Below are 26,642 nucleotides of genomic sequence, written 5' to 3'. Positions count from 1 at the left end.
CTGCAGGGTCGAACTTTAATTTTAAATATGGTGGCAGCACCTCTTGTTTAGCTAGACCTTGTAGCCTAGGTACATACTTGCGGGAATCACAAACAAATCTCTAAATGCAATATATACTTTGTTGAGGTCTCCGTTGCCCTATAAGAAGATTTCATGAATTCATCCTTCATTCATGCACATACTATTGGCCTAAAAGCCTGCATTAGCTGAAGGTGAGTTGGCTGCACCCCCTTCCCCCACTCTCCAGCGTGTACCAAATGTAACACAATTGATGCCCACATAGAATGGATTATCGACACTGTCTGCACTTTAAATAACCCCACTTCCGTCTTTTTTGTCACATACAGTTACTGCCCAGTGTCTGTGGCAGGCCGTAAGAATTCTTAAGCTTATTTTTCCAAAACCACTCCTATTGAAAAGACGTTTCCATGTGTTTTCCTGAAATTAAAGGTTTTTTGTTTATTTCTGAGTTACTCAACACCACCGCTCAACTCCACACCACCGCTCAACTCCACATCACCGCCCAACTCCAACTCCACATCACCGCCCAACTCCACATCACCGCCCAACTCCACACCACCGCCCAACTCCACACCACCGCCCATCTCCACACCACCGCCCATCTCCACACCACCGCCCAACTCCACACCACCGCCCAACTCCACACCACCGCCCAACTCCACACCACCGCCCAACTCCACACCACCGCCCAACTCCACACCACCCTCCAACTCCACACCACCCTCCAACTCCACACCACCGCGCAACTCCACACCACCGCGCAACTCCACACCACCGCGCAACTCCACACCACCGCGCAACTCCACACCACCGCGCAACTCCACACCACCGCGCAACTCCACACCACCGCGCAACTCCACACCACCGCGCAACTCCACACCACCGCGCAACTCCACACCACCGCGCAACTCCACACCACCGCGCAACTCCACACCACCGCGCAACTCCACACCACCGCGCAACTCCACACCACCGCGCAACTCCACACCACCGCGCAACTCCACACCACCGCGCAACTCCACACCACCGCGCAACTCCACACCACCGCGCAACTCCACACCACCGCGCAACTCCACACCACCGCGCAACTCCACATCACCGCGCAACTCCACACCACCGCGCAACTCCACACCACCGCGCAACTCCACATCACCGCGCAACTCCACATCACCGCGCAACTCCACACCACCGCGCAACTCCACACCACCGCGCAACTCCTCACCACCGCTCAACTCCTCACCACCGCTCAACTCCTCACCACCGCTCAACTCCTCACCACCGCTCAACTCCTCACCACCGCTCAACTCCTCACCACCGCTCAACTCCTCACCACCGCTCAACTCCACACCACCGCTCAACTCCACACCACCGCTCAACTCCACACCACCGCTCAACTCCACACCACCGCTCAACTACACCTCACCGCTCCACATCAAAGCCATCTCCGCGCGTCCACATCAAAGCCATCAGCCTCCCTCCCACCCCATATGCCTGCTCCCCCCGTTCCCTCCCACTCGCTCGCATCCGGCCCCCCCCACCAGGCTCTTGAAGCGCGACACTTCATCTGCCGAGAACTACACACTTCAAAGGAATGCTCTCCCCCGCCCCCCTCTGCGCAATGCCACTCCAAATACTTTTTTTTATTTTACACCCCATATGCTCGAGCCTTGGCATCAGACTTCAAAGGGATTCCCCCCCAGCCCCCTGTCACCAGCGCTTCTGCCAAAGATGTGGCTTGTGACTGTATGCAGGTTGGCTGCGGAGTCAAAGTATGCTTGCTGCCTCTCCACACCACCGCTCAACTCCACACCACCGCTCAACTCCACACCACCGCTCAACTCCACACCACCGCTCAACTCCACACCACCGCTCAACTCCACACCACCGCTCAAGTCCACATCACACTCTAAACAATATCACTCAGTGCCACATAATTACCACACAATTACACTCTACTGAATACAACATACACTCTCCACACAATACCACTCAGTGCCACATAATTATATGCTTCATAATTACACTGCGCTCAACGCAACATACACTCCAAATACAACTCAGTGCCACATAATTACACGCCACATAAATACACTGCACTCAGTGCAAAATACACTCCAAATACCACTCAGTGCCACATAATTATAAGCCACATAATTACACTGCACTCAATGCAACATAAACTCCAAATACCACTCAGTGCCACATAGTTACACGCCACATAATTACACTGTACTCAATGCAACATACACTCCAAATACCACTCAGTGCCACATAATTATATGCTACATAATTACACTGCACTCAATGCAACATACACTCCACATACCACTCAGTGCCACATAATTAAACACCACATAATTGCACTCTACTGAAAGCAACACACACTCCACACAATACCACTCAGTGCCACATAATTATATGCTACATAATTACACTGCACTCAATGCAACATGCACTCCAAACAATACCACTCAGTGCCACATAATTACACGCAACACAATTACACTCTACTGAATACAACATACACTCCACACAATACCACTCAGTGCCACATAATTATATGCTACATAATTACACAGCACTCAATGCAACATACACTCCAAATACCACTCAGTGCCACATAATTACACTCCACATAATTACTCTGCACGCAATTCAACATACATTCCAAATACCACTCAGTGCCACATAATTACACGCCACATATTTACACTGCACTCAATGCAACATACACTCCAAATACCACTCAGTGCCACATAATTACACGCCACATAATTACACTGCACTCAATGCAACATACACTCCAAATACCACTCAGTGCCACATAATTACACTGCAATCAATGCAACATACACTCCACATACCGCTCAGTGCCACATAATTGCACGCCACATAATTACAATGCACTCAATGCAACATACACTCCAAATACCACTCAGTGCCACATAGTTATATGCAACATACACTCCAAATACCACTCAGTGCCACATAATTACACACCACATAATTACACTCTACTGAATGCAACACATACTCCACACAATACCACTCAGTGCCACATAATTATATGCTACATAATTCCCCTGCACTCAATGCAACAGACACTCCAAATACCACTCAGTGCCACATAATTACACACCACATAATTACACTGCACTCAATGCAACTTACACTCCAAATACCACTCAGTGCCACATAATTACACTGCAATCAATGCAACATACACTCCAAATACCACTCAGTGCCACATAATTACACGCCACACAATTACACTCTACTGAATACAACATAACCTCCCCATAATACCACTCAGTGCCACAGAATTATATGCAACATAATTCCCCTGCACTCAATGCAACAGACACTCCAAATACCACTCAGTGCCACATAATTACACACCACATAATTACACTGCACTCAATGCAACTTACACTCCAAATACCACTCAGTGCCACATATTTACACGCCACAAAACTACACTCTACTGAATACAATATACACTCCCCATATTACCACTCAGTGCCATATAATTACATGCCACATAATTACACTCTTCTCAATGCAACGTAAATACACTCCACATAATACCACTCAGTGCCCAAAAAATTGCACACCTCATACTTACACTCTACTCAATGCAATATAAATACACTTTATCCATCTGTCTATCTATCTATCACCCTTCTATCTGTCTATCTCTCTATCACCCTCACTCTATCTATCTATCGCCCTCAATCTATCTATCGCCCTCACTCTATCTATCACCCTCACTCTATCTATCTATCTATCGCACTCACTCTGTCTATCTATCTATCGCACTCACTCTATCTATCTATCGCATCACCACAGCATCACTCAGCACCACCAGAGCATCACTCAGGGGCACCACAACATCACTATGCGCTACCACAGCATCACTGAACGCCACAGCATCACTCGTCGCCACCACAACATCACTTGTCGCCACCACAACATCAATCTGTGCAACCATTCAACAACAACTGGTTCAAATAGGTTCTCTCAATGTTTCAAGCTTCATTACAAATGTCACAAAAAGATGTTAATAGTTCACTTCTGTTCTTGGATGGTACTTGTTTTTGAAGCCTGGATTTTCGTTTCCCTTGAAAGATGTGTGTGGCTGCTCCTTGGCCAGAGATAGTCTTTTTGATGTGGTTCCTTGAGGCAAGGGGAGGGCAGAAACCAGGGCTTCAGGATTGGAAAGTGGAATTCAGAAGTGACCTCCTTGTCCGCCTCCCTCTGTTGTCGTAGCCATGCTGTGCTTCAATTTTAGATGGGTCCTCTGTCGAGTTTCAGGGAGTGTTCTTGTGTTGTGCCTTATACTGTGATGTGTATCGGTTGTGTCATACAACCCCTCACCCTCACCCCCTCACCCTCACACCCTCACACCCCCTCACACACCTCCTCACCCCCTCACACCCTCACACACCCTCACTCACCTTCACTCACCCACCCTCACCCTCCCTCACTCACCCTCACAACCCTCTCACCCTCACTCACGCTTACACCCCCACATGCCCTCACCCCCTCACCCTCACAAACCCCCATCCTCACCCCCTCACCCTCACAAACCTCCTCACCCTCACCCCCTCACACACTGTCACCCTCACACCCTTCACACACCATCACTCACCCTCACCCACCCTCACACACCCTCACCCACCCTCACACACCCTCACACACCCTCACACACCCTCACTCACCCTCACACACCATCACTTACCCTCACACCCCCTCACCCCCTCACACACCCTCACTCACCCTCACACCCCCTCACCCCCCCTCACACTCACACACCCTCATCCCCCTCACCCTCACACACACCCTCTCACCCTCACACCCCCTCACTCACACACCCTCATCCTCACCCCCTCACCCTCACACCCTCTCACACCCTAACCCTCACACCCCCTCACCCTCACACAACGCTCACCCTCACACCCCCTCACCCTCACACACATTCACAAACCCTCACCAGCATAGCATAACAAAACATAGCATAGCATAACAAAACACAGCATAGCATAACAAAACATAGCATAGCATAACAAAACACAGCATAGCATAACAAAACACAGCATAGCATAACAAAACAGCATAACAAAACAAAGCAAAACACAACAAAACATAGCAAAGCAAAACGCAACAAAACATAGCATACATAACAAAACAGCATTGCAAAGCATAGCAAAACATAGCATAGCATAACAAAACACAACAAAACATAGCATAGCATAACAAAACACAACATAGCGTAGCATAACAAAACTAAGCTTAGCATTGCATAACAAAACATAGCATAACAAAACATAGCATAACAAAACAGCATAACAAAACATAGAATAGATAAACAAAGCATAGCATAATAAAACACAACAAAACATAGCATAACAAAATATAGCATAGCATAACAAAGCATAGCATAGCAAAACACAACAAAACATAGCACAGCATAACAAAACACAAAAAAACATAGCATAGCATAACAAAACGAAGCATAGGATAGCAAAACTAAACATAGCATAGCATAACAAAACGAAGCATAGGATAGCAAAACTAAACATAGCATAGCATAACAAAACATAGCATAACAAAACACAACAACACATAGCATAACAAAAAATAGCAAAACACAAAACATAGCATAGCTTAAAAAAACACAAGAAAACGTAGCATAGCAAAACAAAACATATAATAGCATAGCAAAACATAGCATACCAAACACAACAAAACATAGCATAGCATAACAAAACATAGCATAGCATAACAAAACATAGCATAGCATAGCAAAACATAGCATAGCACAACAAAACATACCGTAGCATAACAAAACACAGCATAGCATAACAAATCAAAGAATAGGATAGCATAGCATAGCATAGCATAACAAAACAAAACATAGGATAGCAAACAAAACATAGCATAGCATACAGCATCACTCCGCACCACCACAGCATCACTCAGGGGCACCACAACATCACTATGCGCTATCACAGCATCGCTGAACGCCACAGCATCACTTGTTCGCCATCACAACATCAATCAGCGCTACCACAGCATCAATCTGTGCGACCATTCAACAACACCTGGTTCAAATATGTTCTCTCAATGTTTCGAGCTTTATTACAAATGTAACAAAAAGATGTTAATATTTCACTTCTGTTCTTGGATTTTCGTCACAATAAAATACACTGAACATAATCTTCACAAAAGTTATTTACAAAACTTTAAGCTATTGCCATTATAAATTACAATAACTTTTTTAAAGTATTAATTATGAAAAAAAATTAAAAACCATTGTTATTTGTAATATCAATACATGTAAGTCACGTAAATACAACACATATTGCATTACAAATGCTATAGGTGTCACATTTGAGAAAGTTAGACCTACTGGCATTGTAAATGACAATACTATTAATTTCACTATTTTCAAAAACAAAACATAAATTAAAAATGTGTCATTTACAATACCAATAGCTCAAACTTTCCTAATGCGAGACCTATTGCATTGCAAATGCTTGTTAGGTCGAGCCAGGGCAGCGGCATGCTGTATTGAAGTATGGAATAGAAGCCCCACTCACTCTCTGCCATATTTGTCATTGGCATGTGTCATTGTCCTTCCCAAATGCTGGCTTCTGATTCGTTAATAAGCTTGCACTGACGGCATGGTGGGTAGTGGAGGGAGGGATCCGGGCAAGACCCTGCCCCCATAAAGAGATGCAGGAGGGGGGGGCACGACTAGGCTGCCTTCCCCCCCCCCCCAACTCACCTCTATGGTCCTGCTTTCGCCGGCCAGTACTGGAAAGCCATTTGGCGCCTTGACGAGAAGCGGGAAAGCCCCAAAGAAACATGCTCATGTAGCTTCATCAACAAGCACTCCGCCATGACCCCGAGTTTTCTGTTTTAGAGCCGTCCCACTTGGACAGGCTCAGCCAGACTTCCTGCTGGCGTAAAAGGTTTATTATCTTCTTTATGGGGCCATCTGTTTGGACCCAAAAAGAAGATAAGAAACCTTTTACGCCAGCAGGAAGTCCGGCTGAGCCCGTCCAAGTGGACGGCTCTAAAAGAGAAAACAGTACGTCACTGTAACCTTTTTTCCAATGGCTGGCCACCATTTAGCATAAACTGTGACGTCAGCCAATGGAAAAGAGGGGCGGGGCTTAAACCCTGCTAGTGAAACGTACTCAAAAACATAAAATCTCGCCAGCGAGTCTGCGCATGTGCGCAGCCTACGCTAGCCGAGACCTAAAAAAGTATTCATGTGTGTGCATTTGCTCACTGAAAATGGAATTCGTAACAATTATCTAGGAGTATGGTTTCCAGGCCTAATTCTGTAAGCTCTTGCGAATTCCTGAAAGTCATAAATCTGCCCCAGTTCAAGGTCCCAGAAGTGAAGGTGCACCTTTGTGGCTTTCTTTAAGAACGGGGTCCTAATTTATTGTTTTTACAAGTTGCCACAATGTTTCCCTTAATGGTTTCACACTGGTTTTCCCTATTATTATATTTTGTTACTACTAACATGCATCAAACAGATTTTATTAATTGAGGCTTGAGAGAAATGGTATTTAATGATGTGCTTTAAATTTGTATGATGTTTAGAAAACCTGCTTGATACTTTAGTTCCTTTTAAAAATTATTATTACGGTACATTTCATTTTGATAACAATCACCAACCATGCTTTCATTCTCCTGTATGTATTTGCATATCATCAAGCAGCATTCTGGAAGCATTATAAAAAGCCAAAACTTGTTACATTTTGTAAACATGTGTAAGTGTTTTGTATTGAAATCACTGTCAATTAATCAATGTTAATTCACAGCTCAATGTATTTCCTAAGAGCACCCAATCATGATAGTAAAGGCGTTGCAATAATGAACCACATATACAATTGTGAAAATCTTATACATTTGGAACCATACTGTGTCTTCTCAGCAGACAATCTTCTTTCCTACAACCATACTGCAATTGGGTGCTGAAGGGTTTGTGCAGACTTTTTGATCAACTTATCCAGTGGATAAAAAAACATGGCAACTTGTTGTTTTTTACTCCAGAAACTTCGTCAGGGGTGCAGGGCAACAGGAATTCCACAGTCTGTATAGGGCAACAGTAAGCTGCAAACTAACGTATGCTCAGGACTTTAAACCAGGATTTTAAATCTTGAAAAGTCTCAAGCCACACTTAATGATAGCCATGTCCTGGACTTAATTTTTTTGCTGAGGGATTTATTGGCAAGGTACCCAGAATACATCCTCTTCTATGGGTGAGGGAACATGGCTGGTTTCTGGTACTAAACACCTTTTTTCCCCACATCACTGATCTCTCTCTCTCTCTCCCTAGCAGAGGACAGATGCTGGTGTTGATTTTTTACCAAGTATAGATTTGAGGGTTCATTCATCTTCTGAAAAGTGGTAAAACAATGTTCACAGCTAGTAGATTTCAATTACCTTTTGTCTCCTCATTTTCCTGGAAGGAGATCTCCATCTCCCCCTCAAATTACACAGAAAAAGCTCTGCGTCTATTCTCAACCTTATCTGCTCCTCTTCTCAGCATCCAAACTGGTTATTTACCATCCCCAGGTGGTTGTCCAACACTTTCTTCTGCAGCTCTCTTTCCTGGCTGCATCTATGCAGGTACTCTGTACACTCTAGTCCTCTGCTTTTCTTGCCCTAATCATCCTTCCATTCACCCACTTCCTCCCAAATGCCCCCATCAATCTCCTCCATGCCATTCCTTGTCCCCATTTCTCCTCTCTGTCCTACGTCCATGCTTGCGATCCCCTTTTTTGTGCCCCAATCTGGCTTCCATCTCCAAAGTCCCTTCAACAACCTTTCCTACTAAGTAAATGTTTCTTCACCTACTTATTTTCTGTTTCTATGTTCCATTTTTCCCTCCTGCCCATCCCCATGTCGCTCACTTTTCCCGCACACTCAGTTTTTTCCAGCATCAAAGCCTATTGACAACAGTTTTGCTGCCTACAAACAGAACAGGTATGCCAAGCAACTTTCACAATCTCGCCTTTTATATAAGTGTTCCCATGTCTTTTGCACAATTAAGTCTCTTTGTTCATCAGACTAATCCAGAGGGGCAGCTCCTCATTTAGAGCGATTCTTTTTGATGACAAACACAACAGAAACTAACCACTGCCCAATATATAAAGCAACCTACATGTCCGAAAAAGGAGACACAAACACAAGATTCTCACTATCTGTGAACTTAGCTTGGAAGTCAAGAAGTAGTCTATGAAAAACCAGTAATGAAAAAGCACAGAAGAAAAACTCAAAAAACATATAGAATGCAAGAAAATCAAGGCATCATACGATCGCAATGTGAAAATAAAAATTAACTGATGCATAATGTGCGACACAAGCACAGCCCAGAACTGTGTAGCATACTGCACACACAGAGGGTCTGGGATAATTAAGCTGGTACTGCAGTTTCAAGATAGGGAGAAATGTTGGGAAGCTGAATGTTAGTTAGAGTACTAAATCACATACAATTTTTAATACAAAATGAGAAGCTTACAAACTTTGCATATGAAAAGCTCAGATCCATGTAAAATAAAAGCATGCATAAATCATATTTCAGACATGACTTGATATTAGTAAATATGAACTGCTAATAATGGACACTTACCAATTGTGTACACAACTTCAACATCGTCCATCTGAGAGTCGGTGATACTGTTTTTGGCTTCACCTTTTACATCTCCTAAGAGAAATCCTTCCTGTCAAAAGAAAATTAATATATCATTAAAAATGCTTCAAGACGTATGGGTCTAACTATAAGTGATGTCACTGACACTTCTGTATGGTATTTACTATCCCAATTCTGATGGACAACATTTTTTAATCACACTTCAATTATCTTCAGTCCTTTCATTACAGAACTTCTGCCTGTATCAAACAGCTTGACCAACTCAGTTAGCCTATAAAAGTTCCCACTTTTAGGCATTTCTGGAAGTAGACCTCACCTAATAGCACCTCACTATGTAACAATTCCTCATATGTAAACTGTCAAAAGTGTAACTATCTATATTCTCAGTCTTTAGTGGTTCTCGAAAGGTCACTGTTTTGTCACTTCACTGTACTCCACATTTGGAGATCTAATAAGTCCTAAGTTTGAAACAAATACCAATCTTGAAAATAATGAACTCTCAACATGTAAGAAACTGTACACATTCAGCACGGTCAAGATATAGCAGCAGATAAACCACTGTGAAGTTTACTGAAGGAAGTATAAGATATTGTACAAGGTATGAGGTCTCAGGCTCAACTGACACAGGACCAGAACTTATCCCCACATCACATTCAAACACAGAATATTCCATGCCAGGATTGCCAACACGGTAAATTACCCGATGTGCACCATGTAAAAACCAGAGATAACTTAAGGATTAGTGGGGCCCTGGGAAAAATATATTTTGGGACCCTCTGTTTGGAGCAACTTTGAATTTATTATCCTTTTTCGCCTCATTCAAGTCCTCATGTTGCCAAACAATATGAATCATATGTTAAACCTTCAATATCATGGTGCATGCCAAAACAGTCAAGAGCTCATGCTGCCTTGTGTCTGCTAGACAAAAAGTACCAAAAGAAAACTTAAACAGGCAAGGATAAAGTCATATATTTTTGAGTTAGGATCTAGAATATTTACTTGAAACAACAATATTTCATGTTTAGTTCAATGTTTAACTAGCTTGTTAAAAGCATTGAAAGAAAAACATGGTAAGTAGGACTTATTAGATGTTTAGTGGAGTAGTGCATAATATTAAAGTAAGAAATAAACAAATAACGCTTGAAAATATAGCTTTACTTGTAGTGCACGTGTAATAATATATATCTCCATTCACTACCAGCATTCTTGTTACAAGGGAAACCTAAGCGCTGCTCTGAGGATTTTTACCATTACATTTCTTAAACTCTAATAGCTTTCTCCAAATTTATTTTCTCCTGCCTGTCCATATTCTCCTCTTTATGTGTGTGCCCTTCTCTGGTTAGACAGTTACCGGTGACCCTGATGAGTAAGAAAAATGGGATAGGGCAGGATACCAAACATTGACAGAGAATATAAAGCAAGGTGAAGTAAAGTAGAGGGAGGCAGAGAAAGGTATTTTGCAGAAAGATAGGCGAGACAGGGAGAGAAATAAAGTAAACAGAGAAAGGTGAAGTAGCCAGGCGGAAAGATCAGGAGAGGTAGACAAATTAAGATGTAGGTACAGAAAGTGAGTCAGGGAAATAGGTAAGGCTTTAGAGTTCCGTAGAGAGAGACAGAGGGAAGGAAATGTACAGAGAGGTAGAGGAGGATTGTACTTCAATAGATGGGGTACAGAGAGATAATGTAGAAAATATGTGATAGGCAAAGACAGCATAAGGTAGACTTAAGAGAGCAAAACTTGAGAAAAAATGCAAAGTAAAGAAAGTAAAACGAGAAGAGATTGCCTAAAGAGACTTGTGGGGAAGAGAGAAAGGTAGATAGCGGGGAGAAGGTCAAAACAGGAATGTGAAGAGCAAAATCAGGACATTGAGGGACAGGTGAAATAGAGTTAGCGAGGTGAGGTTTACATAGAAGTTGTGAATTGTGAGAGAGAAAAAAGGAAGAGATGATGAGGCACAGAGATCTAAAAAAGAAAGAAGCTGAGATAGCTAGTTGAGGGGAAGGGAGTGAGCTGAATTGGAAAAGGAGGTCCACAGAGAAATGTGTGTCTGTTGAGCTAGAAAGACAGTGAGCGAGAGATAGAGGAGTTGATGTCAGAGAAAAAAGGGGTAAAGGTAGAGAAATAGATAGCCAGAAAGAAGAAATATATTTGGAGAGGTGAAGAAAAGGGAACAGAGGTAGTACAAGAGAAAGAGGTGGTGGGGATGGGAGGTGATGAAGAAATTATAAGGTAAACAGAGAGGTTGGATAGTGTAAATATGAGTTAGAGAGTAAAATAAGATAGATCGGTGAGGGGAGTGGTGAGGCAGAGAAAGGGCTAAAAGAGAGGTAGAGAAGTAAGATAGAGGAAACGTGGAAAGAGTAATAGAGAGGTAAGATGGAAAAAGTGCAGTAAGGTGCAGAGAGGGATGAGGCAGAGAGAGTCGAGTTAGGTAGAGAGAGGGAAATCGAGATTGGTAGATATGGATGTAGGCACCAGAAGTAATAGAGAAAAGGGCAAAGTCATGAGAGCGGGTGTAGTGATATTAAGAAAGATATATTGGCCATGGGCTCCATTTGGCATAATTGACTCATTTTTCTGTGCAACAGACTACATTTTCTGTGCTCGCACGTAGCTGCAAAGTGGGGAGGGAAGGTTTTCGTTCTTCACTTGTTTTTGCTCCTCAACGATCTGAGTGAACTGGAACATGTTGTGTGGGATGCGTGCTTGGTACCTTTCAGGGCAGAGATTGTGGTCAGCGGAATGAGTGGAATGTACAGCTCTGTCTTGGAGTCAAAACACAGGAGCCTGGCCAGCTTCTGTCTTGACCTTGACACAGACCTTTACCGTCAACTCGGTTTTTCGTAACACAAGAAAGGGGGCAAGGTTTCTAGAACCTTCACCTCACGTTGAGTAAAAGATATTGAAGGGCGGGGAGTCTTCACGGCCAGCTGGTAGGTCATTTGTGGAGTAGACGTACTGCCTCAAAAAAGAATCTGGGTTTGAGTCCCGATCGAACTCCTTCCTGGGCTGTCGAAGGGCTCCTCCAGCTTGAGTTGGCAAGGATGGTGCATGATTGATCGGTGAGTTGTACTTACTTTATGTAAATCGTTTCTAAGTTTCTTTGCTACATGTATACATGCTACATGTTATTCTGGTTTTGTGCACAAATTACTTGATATTTGGGAGTCTGCCTTAACCAATATATTTTGCTTTCCTTTCCAAAATATTGAATTAATAAACATGTCCGTGTGTGTCACTTTATACGCACCTGAATTTGTTTTCATGCCTCGCATTACGAGAGTGCTGGTTCTTGTTTTATCACCTAGTGTGTTATTTAAAATGTGCAGCCATTCATTTGCATCCTCTCTGGAGTGCAGGGTTTAGGTGTGTCCTATGGTGTCAAATTACAAGCACTACAGCAGGATAGAAAAATATGAATTTTGAGTGATTCATTTTGGGTATATTGAGAGAGAGGTGAAGTAAAAATATAAAAATGAGAGAAGTACAGACAGAAAAGTTATGAGAGGGGGGTTAGGTAGAGAGAAGAAGGGGAAGTAAGAAGGGAGTAATGACACAAAGATTATTTTTCAATTTGTCAGCAGATGTTTGAGTGCGAGGGTTAGGGCTAGATGTTGAGTTGGTGCTCGAGCCCTGCTCGAGTCACCTCAGATTGTTATCTAGTTAAGGCTCGAGCGTATGCTGGATTCTAGAGTGGTGGGCAGAAGATGAGAGAAGCTGTTGCTGGAGGCCGTGTCCGCACTCCCCTGCTGTCTTGTGGGTTTAAGATTGGAATAAAGAAGTCTCCATCTACTTCACGCCTGGACTCCTTTATTAAACACAACAATGATTGGCGACGATTGATGCTTAAATCCCCTAAACCTGTGGTTCCCAAACTGTGCGCCGCGGCGCCCCGGTGCGCCGTAATGAGGTGCCAGGGGCGCCGCGCACACTAGGGTGACCAACCGTCCGTAAATTCCACGGGCCTTTTATCTGTAATTTTGGCCATCACAGGGAGCAGCGCTGCACCCTGTGAGAGGCCTCACCCCCCTGATGGAGCCGCCTCGCACTCCTCCAGGAGCACAAGAGCAGCCCCTCCCGCCCATTGTCATTCAGTATGCCGCTGATTGCCACTTACTGAATGTCAATGGGCCAGTCTGGGGGTGTGACACCATGTGGCGGCCTCCTCCTGCCCCAGTGTACAGAAGGGCAATCTGTACGATAAAAAGTAAAACGCCCACGCTGCAACGTTAGAAAACACTTCATTCAAAAAAGCCTGTAAAACAAGTTTAAAAGAAGAGGTTATCGTTCTCTCACTGTCCTCTCATTTTAGAACTGAAGTATTTTCAATTTTGTATTCAACAAAGCCATGGTTGCTCCTTTTTAGGGCTCGGGCCGACGTCACCACGAAGTGGGGGCGGAGCTTCCGAGCTCTTATGTGTTCGAAAAAAAAAGAATTCTGAAAGGGGTCCTGGCTGGCACATTCTTTAGTGCGCGCCGCGTTTTTTATGGCATCTGCCTAGTGATTCGTCTTCGCCGTGCTGTCTATTTAGTAGCCTTGACGTGATAGGCTATATTTACTTTTCGTCCGTCTTTTGTTTCAGTTGCATGGCATATTGGCTGTGGTTACGCGCACGGCAGACTTATTAATCTTAATTAGGAGCTGTCAGAGTGCCCGTGTAATGCAATACAGATGGTGGGAGCGCGTTCTCCATTGCATTGGATGTATCATGCGCGCGTGTAAGATGTACCTTTCGCGCACGGCAGTCCATTCATTTTAATTAGGAGCTGTCAGAGTGCCGCGTTCACGGCGGAGATAATTGAAAGCAGTTTCCTGTAGCTTCAAGGGCAGTCACAGTACTTTTTAAGATACCTCGCATAAATGGAGCAGGCAAGCAGGAAAACCATTCAGAATGGTATTAGCACTGTCCAGGCCCACTTTTGAAAAGTGTTCCATTTGTTCTATTTTAAGATTGTCGTTATTTCAAGATGCAAGTCTCGGCCGTATCGGTCCGTGACATTACGCACCTCCTGCCTAAACGGGACGCACGGCGGGCGCTCGTGGAAATTTTTTTTTTAAATTGGCACGTTCACCAAAGCCACGTATATATTTAGAACAGTACACACATTGGAAGATGTCGGTAGAAACCGAAAATAATAATTAAGCAGATGTCACGGAGACGTGATAATTTAAGCAATCACCGGACCGGAGTCCCGTTGACTGGCAGCAAAGCTCGGAGGCGATCAGACAGTAAGAGTCGCACCGGTGTGGAAGGGAAGAGAAACGGAAAAATCTCCCCCCCCGGTCTGTGTTCCGTTGTTGACACCCCTGGGGAGAAGCGCCCTCACAGCCTCTGTGGGAGGCGCTCTGGGACACTTGTATATATTATTAGAACGAAATCCAGGAAGAAGCGGTGGCGGGCGCGGGGCTTTTGCGTGACGTCACGCAGCGGCAGGAAGAGCGAGCTTTGCGCGCCTAAATCAAACCGAGCTTCAGTCCGCAGAGGAACCAGCAGCAAGCTGATAGTGACAGCGGCAGTCCGAGCTATGGCCACTCCTCCCAAAGAAGCTGCAGGGACACCGTGGAGCCCAAGAGATCTCCGTGGAGGGCAATATTGGTGAGAAGGATCGGTGCATGTGTTTAGGGGGTTATGAAGCGCCATATTACCACCCATCTGTTAGGGCTAGGTGCTGACGGGTTTCCACTGGCCGCAATATGTGCAGATATTTATGCAACAGTGTAATTTGTATTTGTCACTTTCATCTCTAAGATCCCACCCAGACTTTATTTCCCTGACGACTGAATGCACACCACTCTTGTTGTATTTTTAATGAATGGGTGCTATGACAGTGATGCCGACTGAACTTGAACTATCCATGTAAACGTAGTGCAGTGAGTATCAATTTGGGATTTTTCGCTACGAGTAGTGAGTAGAGTAGTGAGTGTGAGTAGAGTAGTGAGTAGATTAGTGAGTAGTGAGTAGTGAGTGCAGAGTAGTGAGTAGTGAGTAGTGTAGTGAGTAGAGTAGTGAGTAGAGTAGTGAGTAGAGTAGTGAGTAGAGTAGTGAGTAGAGTAGTGAGTAGAGTAGTGAGTAGAGTAGTGAGTGCAGAGTAGTGAGTATAGTGAGTAGAGTAGTGAGTGCAGAGTAGTGAGTAGTGAGTAGAGTAGTGAGTAGGACATCACAGGCAGCAGCTGTGCAAGCTTCTTACACTCACAAGGAGACCACAGGCAGCAGCGGTGCAAGTTTCTCACACTCACAAGAAGGACATCACAGGCAGCAGCTGTGCAAGCTTCTTACACTCACAAGGAGACCACAGGCAGCTGAGGTGCAAGCTTCTCCCACTCACAAGAAGGATGTCACAAGCAGCAGCGGTGCAAGCTTCTCACACTCACAAGAACGACATCACAGGCAGCAGCAGTGCAAGCTTCTTACACTCACAAGGACACCACAGGCAGCAGCGGTGCAAGCTTCTCACACTAAGGACATCACAGGCAGCAGCTGTGCAAGCTTCTTACACTCACAAGGAGACCACAGGCAGCTGAGGTGCAAGCTTCTCCCACTCACAAGAAGGACATCACAGGCAGTAACGGTGCAATATTCTCACACTCACAAGGAGATCACTGGCAGTACACACCACATGAACACACTCCATAACACATAGCAACAATACATTGGCTCAAACTCAAATAAATCCAAGCCCGATTGCATTTCTAATGCTTGTTTTTTTAAGGAACTAGAAACCATTGACAAAGCCAATAGTCCTGGCTTGTTGTTGGTGTAATGATACTTGCTGTATTATATATCTGGATGCAATGACAGAGACAACATAATACCAGTGAGGCGGAACACTATGCTAAGCGCAGATTTTTAGCCTAGGTGTTTTAAGCTGCGCTCTTAATTACGTCAAACACCTCCTTTGAAGAAACCCCCCAGTTTTTTTACACCGCTTAAAGCCCTGGAAACAACACCATTACAGTAACCTCACATCCTGGCACTGTGCATCATGCATGACTTCTACGTTTTCAGTCTGCCTATGTGCAGGGGCATAGTGAACTCTCCACCAGCCCACCCCTTGCTGTAGTTCATTCTTGATGGGACTCTTCTGCCTGCAACTCTGCAAACAAAGGCTCAGCTCATAATGTGAAAATGTGGGTGAGTAAATAAGTCAAGGAATGTCTGAATGGCTGGATGGATGGATTACTGAAAGGATGAATGCATGAATGAAAGGGGGAATGGATAGATAATGAAAGAAAGGATGGATGGATGGATGAGTGAATGAATGGAAGTATGGATGAGAGAAAAGGTAAATAGATGGGTGGAAGGGTAGATGTATGGGTGGAAGGGTAGATGGATGGGTAAAAGTGTAGATGGGTGTGTGAAAGGATGGATGGATGAGTGAAAGGGCAGCTGATGGGCGAGTGAATTGGTGGATGGGTGTGTGAATGAAAGGGTAGATGATGGGCAAGTGAATGGGTGGATGGATGAATTGATAAGTGAAATGGTGAATGGATGGATGAGTGAAAGGGTGGATGTAAGGATTGATGAGTTAGTGAAAGGGGGTAGATGGACAAAAGGATGGATAGATGAGTGAAGTGAAAGGGTGGATTGATGAGAGCACGGATGGCTGGATGAGTGAACGGATGGTTGGATGAGTGAAAGAATGGATGAGTAATAGGATCAATGGATGGATTCATGAATGGATGAGTACATGGGTGGGTAGATGGATGGATAAGTGAAAGGGGGATGGGGAGAGAAAGGGAGGATGAATGACTGAAAGGGTGAATGGGTGGAAGGATAAATGACTGGGTGAATGGATGAGTAAGTGAATGGGTGGATGGATAAGTAAGTGAATGGATGGCTGGGTGGAAGAGTGGATGCATGGATGATTGTACAGATGGATGGGGTGAAAGGGTGGGTAGATGAATAATTGATGGATGAGTGAAAGGGTGGATGGAGCGATGGATGAGTGAAATGATGGACGGAAGGATATATGGTGGATAGGTGTGCAAATGGTTGAATATGTTTGGATATAGATGGGCACAGAGATGGAAGGACAGACCTTTTTAGTGTAAAAATAAGGCTGGGGATACTGATTACGACAGACCAAACTCAATGTTCCATTTTCTCCGTAAAAAAATGGTGGGGAGCCACAGCCAACTGCAGATTAGGTCAGGGGAGCCACAGGTCAAAAAAGTTTGGGAACCACTGCCCTAAACCTACACACGCTATTTCCAAGAAAAGAAATTTCTACTGTAGGCCATTACATGACATCAGTTGGGAGAAAGGAAGAAAGCTCTCTACATATGCGCAAGCCACAACACGTTCCACTTCCAAGGTATCGTTTTCTACATGTGGAAGTTTTAATAGTGTTTCACTTTGATTTTAAGGAATGAGTATAGAGAAAGTACTATTGTATGCAAGTCGAGTCGCAGCATTTTCCGTCTTTTTGACATTCTTTGACGACTGTTGGAGAAACCGCTCTTCGGCCGCATTTTTTTCGAGCGGTGGCGGCGTTCTACTCTCCAGCCAACTACATTCTATGCACGACGTTTCCTGTATGACGTCCGGAAAGCAACGCAACTTTGGACGCGTTTCCGGCATCTTCAGGTCATCACGTATGCCGGGTCACGCAAAGGCTACGCTACGTGCGGCCATTTTTTATTATCTTTAAAGTTAACGCCCTGACCTGGTTATTTGAAAAGTACTTTCATCAAAGGAACATCTGCTAATTCTTCAGTGCTTTCACAATTGTCTCATCCACAGTGATACGCACACCGCGTATTTATTTTCTCAACGGTTTCAGGATTTTCTACAACTACAGTGATACGCACACTGTGTGTCATTCACAAAAAGACAAACCTTCTTCAGTGATTTAAGGATCTTCATCTACTACTGTGATACGCACACTGTGTGTAAACTGAGGTACTCATTGTTTTCCTTACATCTTGTTTAATTGGTAATTTCCTTATTTTTGTGCTTTTGTTAACATGCCAATGGCAACCATGAATTTACCTGCCCCACAAATATTCACGGTAAAAGACTGTGAGGTTTCTAGCCAGAGATGGGAAGATTGGAGGGATTACCTCATTAAATTACCTTGACACTTTTGAGAGCAAAGAATTACCACCTGAAAGGAAAAAGAAAATCCGGTTACATTGTCTAGGCCCAGGAGGGTTAAGAGTTTATAACAGGATTGAAAAGAAACCTTTAACTGGAAGTGAAGTTAATGTGTTTCCTCAAGCTATTGCTGATTTTAATGCATACTTTGCGCCCACTGTGTGTAAGGCTGTGCACAGGTTTAATTTCTTCCACCGGAAGCAAGAATCTGGTGAGAAGGAGGAAGATTACATTACCTCTCTTAGAAGATTAGCCTTATCCTGCAAATTTGGTGTCATTGAGGAAGAATTGATTCGCGACAATTAGTCATGCATTGCAACAACCAAAATTTGCAAGATAAACTATGGATTAATGAAAACGCGAATTTGAAAGAAATTTTAGCCATCATCAGTAAAGCTGAACTGACTTCTAGATGTGCTAAAACTATCGTTGCCAAAGCTAAAACAGATAGTAATGACGAGGTTGTTAAAATTGTTAAGAGTTACTAACCATACCGGTTCAGAAAAGTTAAAAAAGGAAAAATGATAAACAACCGTTTACAGAAAAGTTCAGAAACACAGAGCGTACAGACACATTTTCAGACATCAAGGGAAAGTGTTACGGCTGCGGTAGCACTTCTCATCTAGCTAATGATAGAAGATGCCCAGCTTTAGGCCAACGGTGTGCATACTGTTAAATGTCTGGTCATTTTGCACGAGCTTGCCGCAAATCTAAATCCGTAAAATGTACAGTGGATGAGTATGAGCATGAGAGCGTTGACTCTGATGGTGATGTAAATAAAGTGTGTTGTATAAATGAGAACGAAAGCATGATTCATGGTAAACAGAGGAAAAAACCTGTTTGTGAGATAAAAGTCGAGGGAGTACTAGTAACTTTGACCTTACACTATAGTAAACAAGAACGAAATGGGAAGAATTATTCAGTACTAAAATTGGTCCCAACCTTGAAAGTCCTGACGTGCACCCAGTAAGTTACACAGGGGAACCTATCGACCTCTGGGTTTTCGCAAACTTACCTTTGAGTTTGAAGGGAGAGTAGCAGTTTGCGGATTGTATGTATCCGTGGCTGGGCCTTATGTGTTAGGTTGGTGGGATCAAGGTGAACTTGGAATACGCCTTGACCCCAATAGCCAGGACCCCGTTCTGAGCGTTGATCCTGCACAGGAACACCAATGTGAAGAATTTGCTACAAGGTTTCCTAAAGTTTTCTCTGGGGGCATTGGTGAACTCAAAGGATTCTCCCACAAATTAATGCTTAAAGACAATGCTAAACCTTGCATCCATAAGGTTAGGAGAGAAATTCAAAAAACTTGTGGAGAAGGGTATAATTGAAAGCATAGAATCTTCTGATTGGGTCGCCCACCTTGTCGTCGCACGCAAGGCCAACGGTAAGATCCGTTTATGTGTAGATTTGAGGGAACTCAATAAAAATATTTTCATTGATGCATTTCCCCTCCCTAAGATATCGGAATTACTGTCAGCTACTAAAGATATGGTGTGGTTTTCCACTATAAACTTGACATCAGCTTATCACCAGGTTCCCCTCCATGAAGACAGTAGACATCTCACAGCTTTTGGTATCTCAAGTTCAAGGACATGAGAACCGTACTGTTCTTCCAGGATGATATCCTCATCATGGGAAAAGACAAAGAGGAACATTATACGGTTTTAACCCAAGTTTTAAACATTTTAGAGATGAAAGGATTAACAGCAGAGAAGTCAAAATGTAAAATTGCCACGAAGAGTGTGACTTACCTTGGTCACAAAATAAGTGCTTATGGCATCCGTCCTAAATCAGTGCTCATTGGTGCTATAAAAAAGGCACCCACTCCTCAAAACAAAGAGGAAGTCAGGTCCTTCCTTGGCCTGGCTGAATTTAATTCTAAATTTGTATGCAACTTTGCTGATAAGATGTATTGTGTCAGACAATTGCTTAAAAAAGGAAGTCCCTTTCGTTGGTCCAAGGAATGCCAGTCATGTATGGATAGCATAAAAAGAGATATCTGCTCTGCACCAGCACTCCAAGGTTTTGACCCCAAACTTAAGTCAAATTTTTTTGAGAGGCTCGCCAATAGAACCTAGCACAAACTTTGGTCCCGGATTCTTACACTATAGAGCCCACGACGTACGGCCCTAAACTAGGTTCTAGACATTGATGCGACCACCCATTGGCGAAAAACACTACCGTACTGTGAAGACATCAATGAGAGCAGTCCCTGTACTGTTATCTAAGAAAGGAGTAGGACTATCATTTGCCTGTTGAAATGTACAGTTCTTGTTGCTTGGCAGCAGCATTGTGCTTTATGTTTGTAATTTGTACAGAGGTTTGTCTATTGTAAACATGGTTCCTATGTTTGAGTATGTTTTCCTGTTTACATCTCATATACAAAATAAGGCAATAAGTTAATTGTCTAGCAAGTCCTGTATAGGGTTAACACGCCTTGGTGTAAAAAAAAAAAAAAGCTTTATATATTCAGTTACAACCCAGGGATAAATAAAAAAATTCTAACTGGTGAAGAAGAATATTTAGAACTATGGTGTCGGAGGTAATTTGTTTTGCATACAGTTTAGGATTCCTACCTCTGTACTCCTGAACAGAAGCATTCCCCTGTTTTTTATCGATTGTGTATGTCCCAGGCATTTGCAATAGAATTGCAGACTTTTTGAGTAGATGTCCCCTGCCTGTTTGTGAAGATACTAGTGATGATTGGGACCAATGGTTCTTGGCTAGCGTCTTTAGTAGTGAACTAGCAATCATGCCTCATGATGACTGGGTTAGTAGTATTTCCCTTGATGAAGAACTATGAGCGGTGTGCATATATGTCCTCAAAGGTTGGCCTGAGAAATCGAGCATACGCAAAATTCTTATCCCATTTTGGGAGGTGAGTAACAAACTTTTTACAAAAAAAGAATTTATTACTCAGGGGTGGCAAGTTAGTCCCACCAAAAACCTTGTGTGATAAAATTGTTAACATATGTCACGAAGGTCATTTGGGGATTGTCAAAACCAAATGTAGAATTGAGCAGTCGTACTGGTGGCCGGGTGTTGACAAGGACATTGAAAGGGTTGTCCGCAACTGTTTTGAATGTGTAAACTCTGATAAGAGTTTGACCACGTTCAAACCCACCTTACATCCCATTGTGGTCCCCGAAATGCCTTGGGAAAGGATTGGAGTAGACATATTTGGTCCGGTTAAAACTGTAGATAGTTTACAAAAATACATTTTTGTGGTAGTTGACCATTTCTCCAAATGGCCAGAGTACAAAGTTGTAGAGAAACCGGACACAGAAAATTTGTTGTACTTCTTGGGAGAAGTTTTTGCAAGGGAAGGTCTCCCTAAATATTTAGTATCTGACAATGGTGGACAGTTTGTAGGGGAAAGTTTCAAAAAATTCATAAAAGACACCGGTATTGTACATAGGACAACGTCCAATTATCACCCAGAAGGAAATGGAAGCGTTGAGCGCTTCAATAGAGTAATAAAAAGGCATTGTTGAGCTTTCATGCAGTAATGAGAAACATTGGGAGGACGAATTGAGGAAAATGGTTGGTGCTTACAGGATCACTAAGTGTCCATCCACTGGGCGATCTCCATTCAAACTTATGAGAGGGCGCACAAAAGATAACATGGGATGGCTTGATTGCACAAAGATTGTCCCTTGGTCTGTTAAAAATGTCAAGCAATCCTTGGAAGCCAACCAGAGTCGTTTAGTTGAGAAAGATACTAGTGTTAGCAAAGGAGGGAGAGTTAATTTACAGGTTGGTGACATTGTCATGGTCAAGAAGGGTAGACTTGTATGCAAAGGTGAGAGCATGTATTCTGCTCCTCTCAAAGTAATTACAATTCTGTGTAATCCCGCACTTTTGAGGGATGGGTAAGTGTGGAACGCCAACAGGATAGCTTTATTCAAACGACGTATCGAGGTGGAACAAATTTCAAATAAACAGGCACAGGTGGGCAGGTATGATTGGGTTGATGACGTTGATAACAGTAATGTTGCTAACCATTCCATCAACATTCCTATTGAACCTTTGGTAAATTCTGGAGGTGAACAATGTTCTGGCTATACCACTCCCAGTGTACAGGGTGCTGCGAGAAATGAAGTAGCAGTAGTTCCTCGTACAAAATGTTTGTGCTCAAAACCTAAGATTTGATGACTATGTTACGCATGTTTACTGTTAACTAGAAAATGTTATTCTTCGCTATGAGCTGGGTTTTGTAACCTATCTTACTGACTGTTGCATATTTTTTTTTATTATTTTTTTTTTTCATTTGGAGGGAGGGGGATGTGTTGTGTTGGTGCTCGAGCCCTGCTTGACTCACCTCAGATTGTTATCTAGTTAAGGCTCAAGCGTATGCTAGATTCTAGAGTGGTGGGCAGAGGCAGAGAGAAGCTATTGCTAACGGCTGTGTCCGCAGTCCCCTGCTGTCTTGGGGGTTTAGGATTGGAAAAAAGAAGTCTCTATCTACTTCACGCCTGGACTTCGTTATTCAACACAACAGTAGACAGGCCAGGCATGGAAACCAAGGGGCAGATTTTTTTTTTGTGAATCTATAATTTGATTTCCGTCCAATACTGATACAGCACTCCAAGAATACTAGCTTCATGTTGTTCTGAAGGGCTTCTTCACAGAGATTCTCTTACCATATTGGGTCTCTCATTAGCAGCAGCCACAAACGTTTCCAACAGATACAGACTGAGCCCTTTCACAGAAAGTTTTACCAGTAAAAATGACTATTTTCCTAAACTGAAGATAATCTGCAATTCTGTCTTCCAGAAACCTAGGAATTTTAAAACACATTATTTATAAAGGTCAGCAGGGGCAGTCATAATAGGGCATATAGAAACAGCTGCACATGAAACAAATGAATGACATGAAGGATAGCAAATGTTTGACTTTTGTTCAATAATTTGGTGGTACCTCTGTTGCTTTAATCTGAGGATATTGACTCCATTGCTCAATTTACCAAACTAGTAATGTTTTTTTTGTAAACAGAGTTCCATGAAAGGTTTGAATCCTGCAGTCATGATACATCTTTCTTGTTGTCATAGACACCTGTTTTGCTCTGTGTAGTGACTTAGTCCAGACGTGTAGAGGATCTTTAGATGTTTATTTGTATTTTTTTTTTACATCTTAAAGTCTTTATTTCGACGTACATATCATAAAAGACGAACATATTAAAAAGGCGTAAACATTCCATAATTTTATATCAATATAATGTAGACAGTAGGAGATTTGATTGCCAAGTCAGTCCATCCATTACAAAATAATTTAGCTTAAAAACATCCATAATAACATTACTATTAAAAGCGTAAAAAAGGAATCCAGAATCAAAATACATTTAGCATCACAGAATTGATTATAACTACAACAAATATTAATGTTTTGTAAAAACTCCAGATCTTAATGTAGGCTTAGTTTGCGCGCACGAATAACCCACATCCAATGTAAACATTTGGCGACAGCAATAGCCACAGGTTCAGAACAATCGGTTTTTAGTATCCTAAGGGCCTCGGAACCAGTGGTGATGCCCATCTGCAGACAAATAGGCTTCAACCACGTGTGCCTAGGTAACTTATACTCTGGGCAAATAATCAAAATGTGTCCTATACTTTCCCACTGTATTAGGCAGAACGGACAACTTGCGTTATTAGCATGCCATTTAGCGATAAAGGAATTTACAGGAAGCGTTCCCACCCTAAATTGGTGGTACCGTTTCCTGTCTCCCGGAAGCATAATAAAATCCCAGTATCCTTCGTAGGCAGCTTCATGTTTAAGCTCCATGAAGTCTCTTGAAAGTGAAGGGCCTATACAGTTCCTAAACCTTCGTATAGAGACCATTGTCCAAATCAACTCTCTAAAAACCTTTCTAGGAGGGAAGAAATTAGCAATAGGGTTCTCCCACAGGAAGCTCAAGCCCATGGCAGTAAACACTGCCCTAGCCTCACTCATCCAGGGGATTTTGCAGGCACTTTCAGCATCTCTAACTTCGAGGAATGCCCGGGCATACTGGGAGAGCTCTGGGGTTACCCACAGTCTCCTCCAGTATGCAACTGGTCTGTAGCGAGCTATATCCTCAAGGCGTTGGCATCCCAAATCATAAAAGAGGGGCAATAATGGGGTTGAGGATGGAAGACCAGTTGTATCCCTCAAGAACTTATTTTGGGCAGACGTTAGTGATGCTAGATTACTAAACCCCCACAACTCTGCCCCATAAAGTACTGACACGCTGATCTTGGTACCATAGATTTTCAGCGCTGGGGCAATAGGTTGAGATGATGAAGAGTGGAGCTCCTTAATTAGGGCTCCTGCGAGTTGTGCATGTTTGGTAACCAGCTGGTTGCCAATCCAATTTTAAGCCCAAAGTAATACCAAGGTATGCGAAGACTTGGGTCTGCTCTAGCAAAGCACCATTCATGACCACCCTCCCTCTTACTAGCTTCTCCTTATGAAGCACCATAAACTTAGTCTTACTCACATTGATGGAAAGACCATAATCCTTGCAGAATACCTCAAAACGCTATATGGCCTTTTGAAGGCCTTGCTGAGTTTTAGAGATTAAGAAGGTATCTTCTGCAAACATTAGCAGAGGGATCAGTTTACCATCCAACTTAGGGGCATCAGTAGGATGGTTCTGAAAGTACTGGATCACCCTGTTAATGTACAGCGAAAAGAGTGTTGGTGCTAATACGCATCCTTAGCGTACCCCCCTAGAGATGGGAAACCTGTCTGTTACTTCCCCTGCACTGGCCTTTTTAATCAAACTCCATGAAGCCAACGGCATACCCTGACCTGCAAACACACTCCACATTTTAGCGCGTGGCACTAAATCGAAAGCAGACTTAAGGTCGACAAATGCTGCAAAGAGCGTGCCTCCACTCAATATAACCACCTGCCAATAAATTAAAACAAATCTAAAAACTTGATCTATAGTACTCGTATGAGTACGGAACCCTGCCTGGAGAGGTGACAAAATACTTTCCTCCTACTTTTCTCCTCAATCCATGCTTGGATTCTAATCAAAACGAGTCTAGCTATTACCTTCTGGATGCAATCTATTAAACGTATCGGCCTATAATTTTCCTGGATCAGAGTGATCCCCCTTCTTAAAGATCGGAATTATTTCCGCGCCCTTCCAGGTATCGGGTACTGGTGAGCCATTAGCAATGGCATTGGCAAGGGACTGTATATACGGCACCCACACTCCCTTCTCATGTAAAAACAAATCGCTGGTACTTGGTCCAACCCAGGCGCACTACTCTTTGGGATGGTGTTCAGTATTCTTTCAACCTCTTCTTTACTGAAGTGTAGCGGTGTAATATCTTTAGGGATGATCAGAGGGTCTTGGTCCGACTCAATATCAGGAACCGGTAGAGCGAACTGGGTCTTAAAATGCGACACCCAGAGATCAGGGGGAACATAATTGATGGGTTGTCCCTTAGGGAGCCCCTTACCCCATTTGACCAGGACCCAGAATGTACTCATATTCCTTTCTCTACTAGCATAGTACAACTCTCTCCAGTGCTCTTCATCCCCGGACCGTTTAGCATCCTCTTGCACTTTCTTATACACCGTCCGTGCATTTTTAATACTGTCCCTATTTTTGGGTCTTATGGCCTTTGCCAGAGCTTTACACGCATCCCTGCACGATTTACCATACCATGTTTCCACCCTAGTTATAGGTCGCTTTTGCCGATTGGATACTTTTGTAATAAAAAAGGTCCTAAGTTGATTAAAAAGGTTTGTATAGATAGGAATAACTTTAGCAACCATATCCTGTGTGATACATTTCTGGGGATCCATTGTCGCCTCTACTGTCCGCTCCCTCATCGCTACTAGGTGG

The 26,642-nt window shown here is 43.3% G+C and overlaps 1 protein-coding gene across 1 annotated transcript in view; it reads right to left on the bottom strand.

Annotated features, from left to right (window-relative positions):
• The window catches only part of ABRAXAS1 (abraxas 1, BRCA1 A complex subunit), a 193,014-nt gene that overhangs the window by 139,126 nt on the left and 27,246 nt on the right, over nt 1–26,642 (bottom strand). The window contains exon 2 of the mRNA XM_078676299.1: nt 9,677–9,767. Coding sequence (XP_078532425.1) covers nt 9,677–9,767 — 91 coding nt within the window. The remainder of the gene's footprint in view (nt 1–9,676; nt 9,768–26,642) is intronic.

Source organism: Lissotriton helveticus, chromosome 2_1 (assembly GCF_964261635.1).
Source record: "Lissotriton helveticus chromosome 2_1, aLisHel1.1, whole genome shotgun sequence".
In the NCBI taxonomy this organism is placed as follows: Eukaryota; Metazoa; Chordata; class Amphibia; order Caudata; family Salamandridae; genus Lissotriton; species Lissotriton helveticus.
Note: the sequence above shows the minus strand (reverse complement) of the source record. Positions and strands in the feature narration are given on the sequence as shown.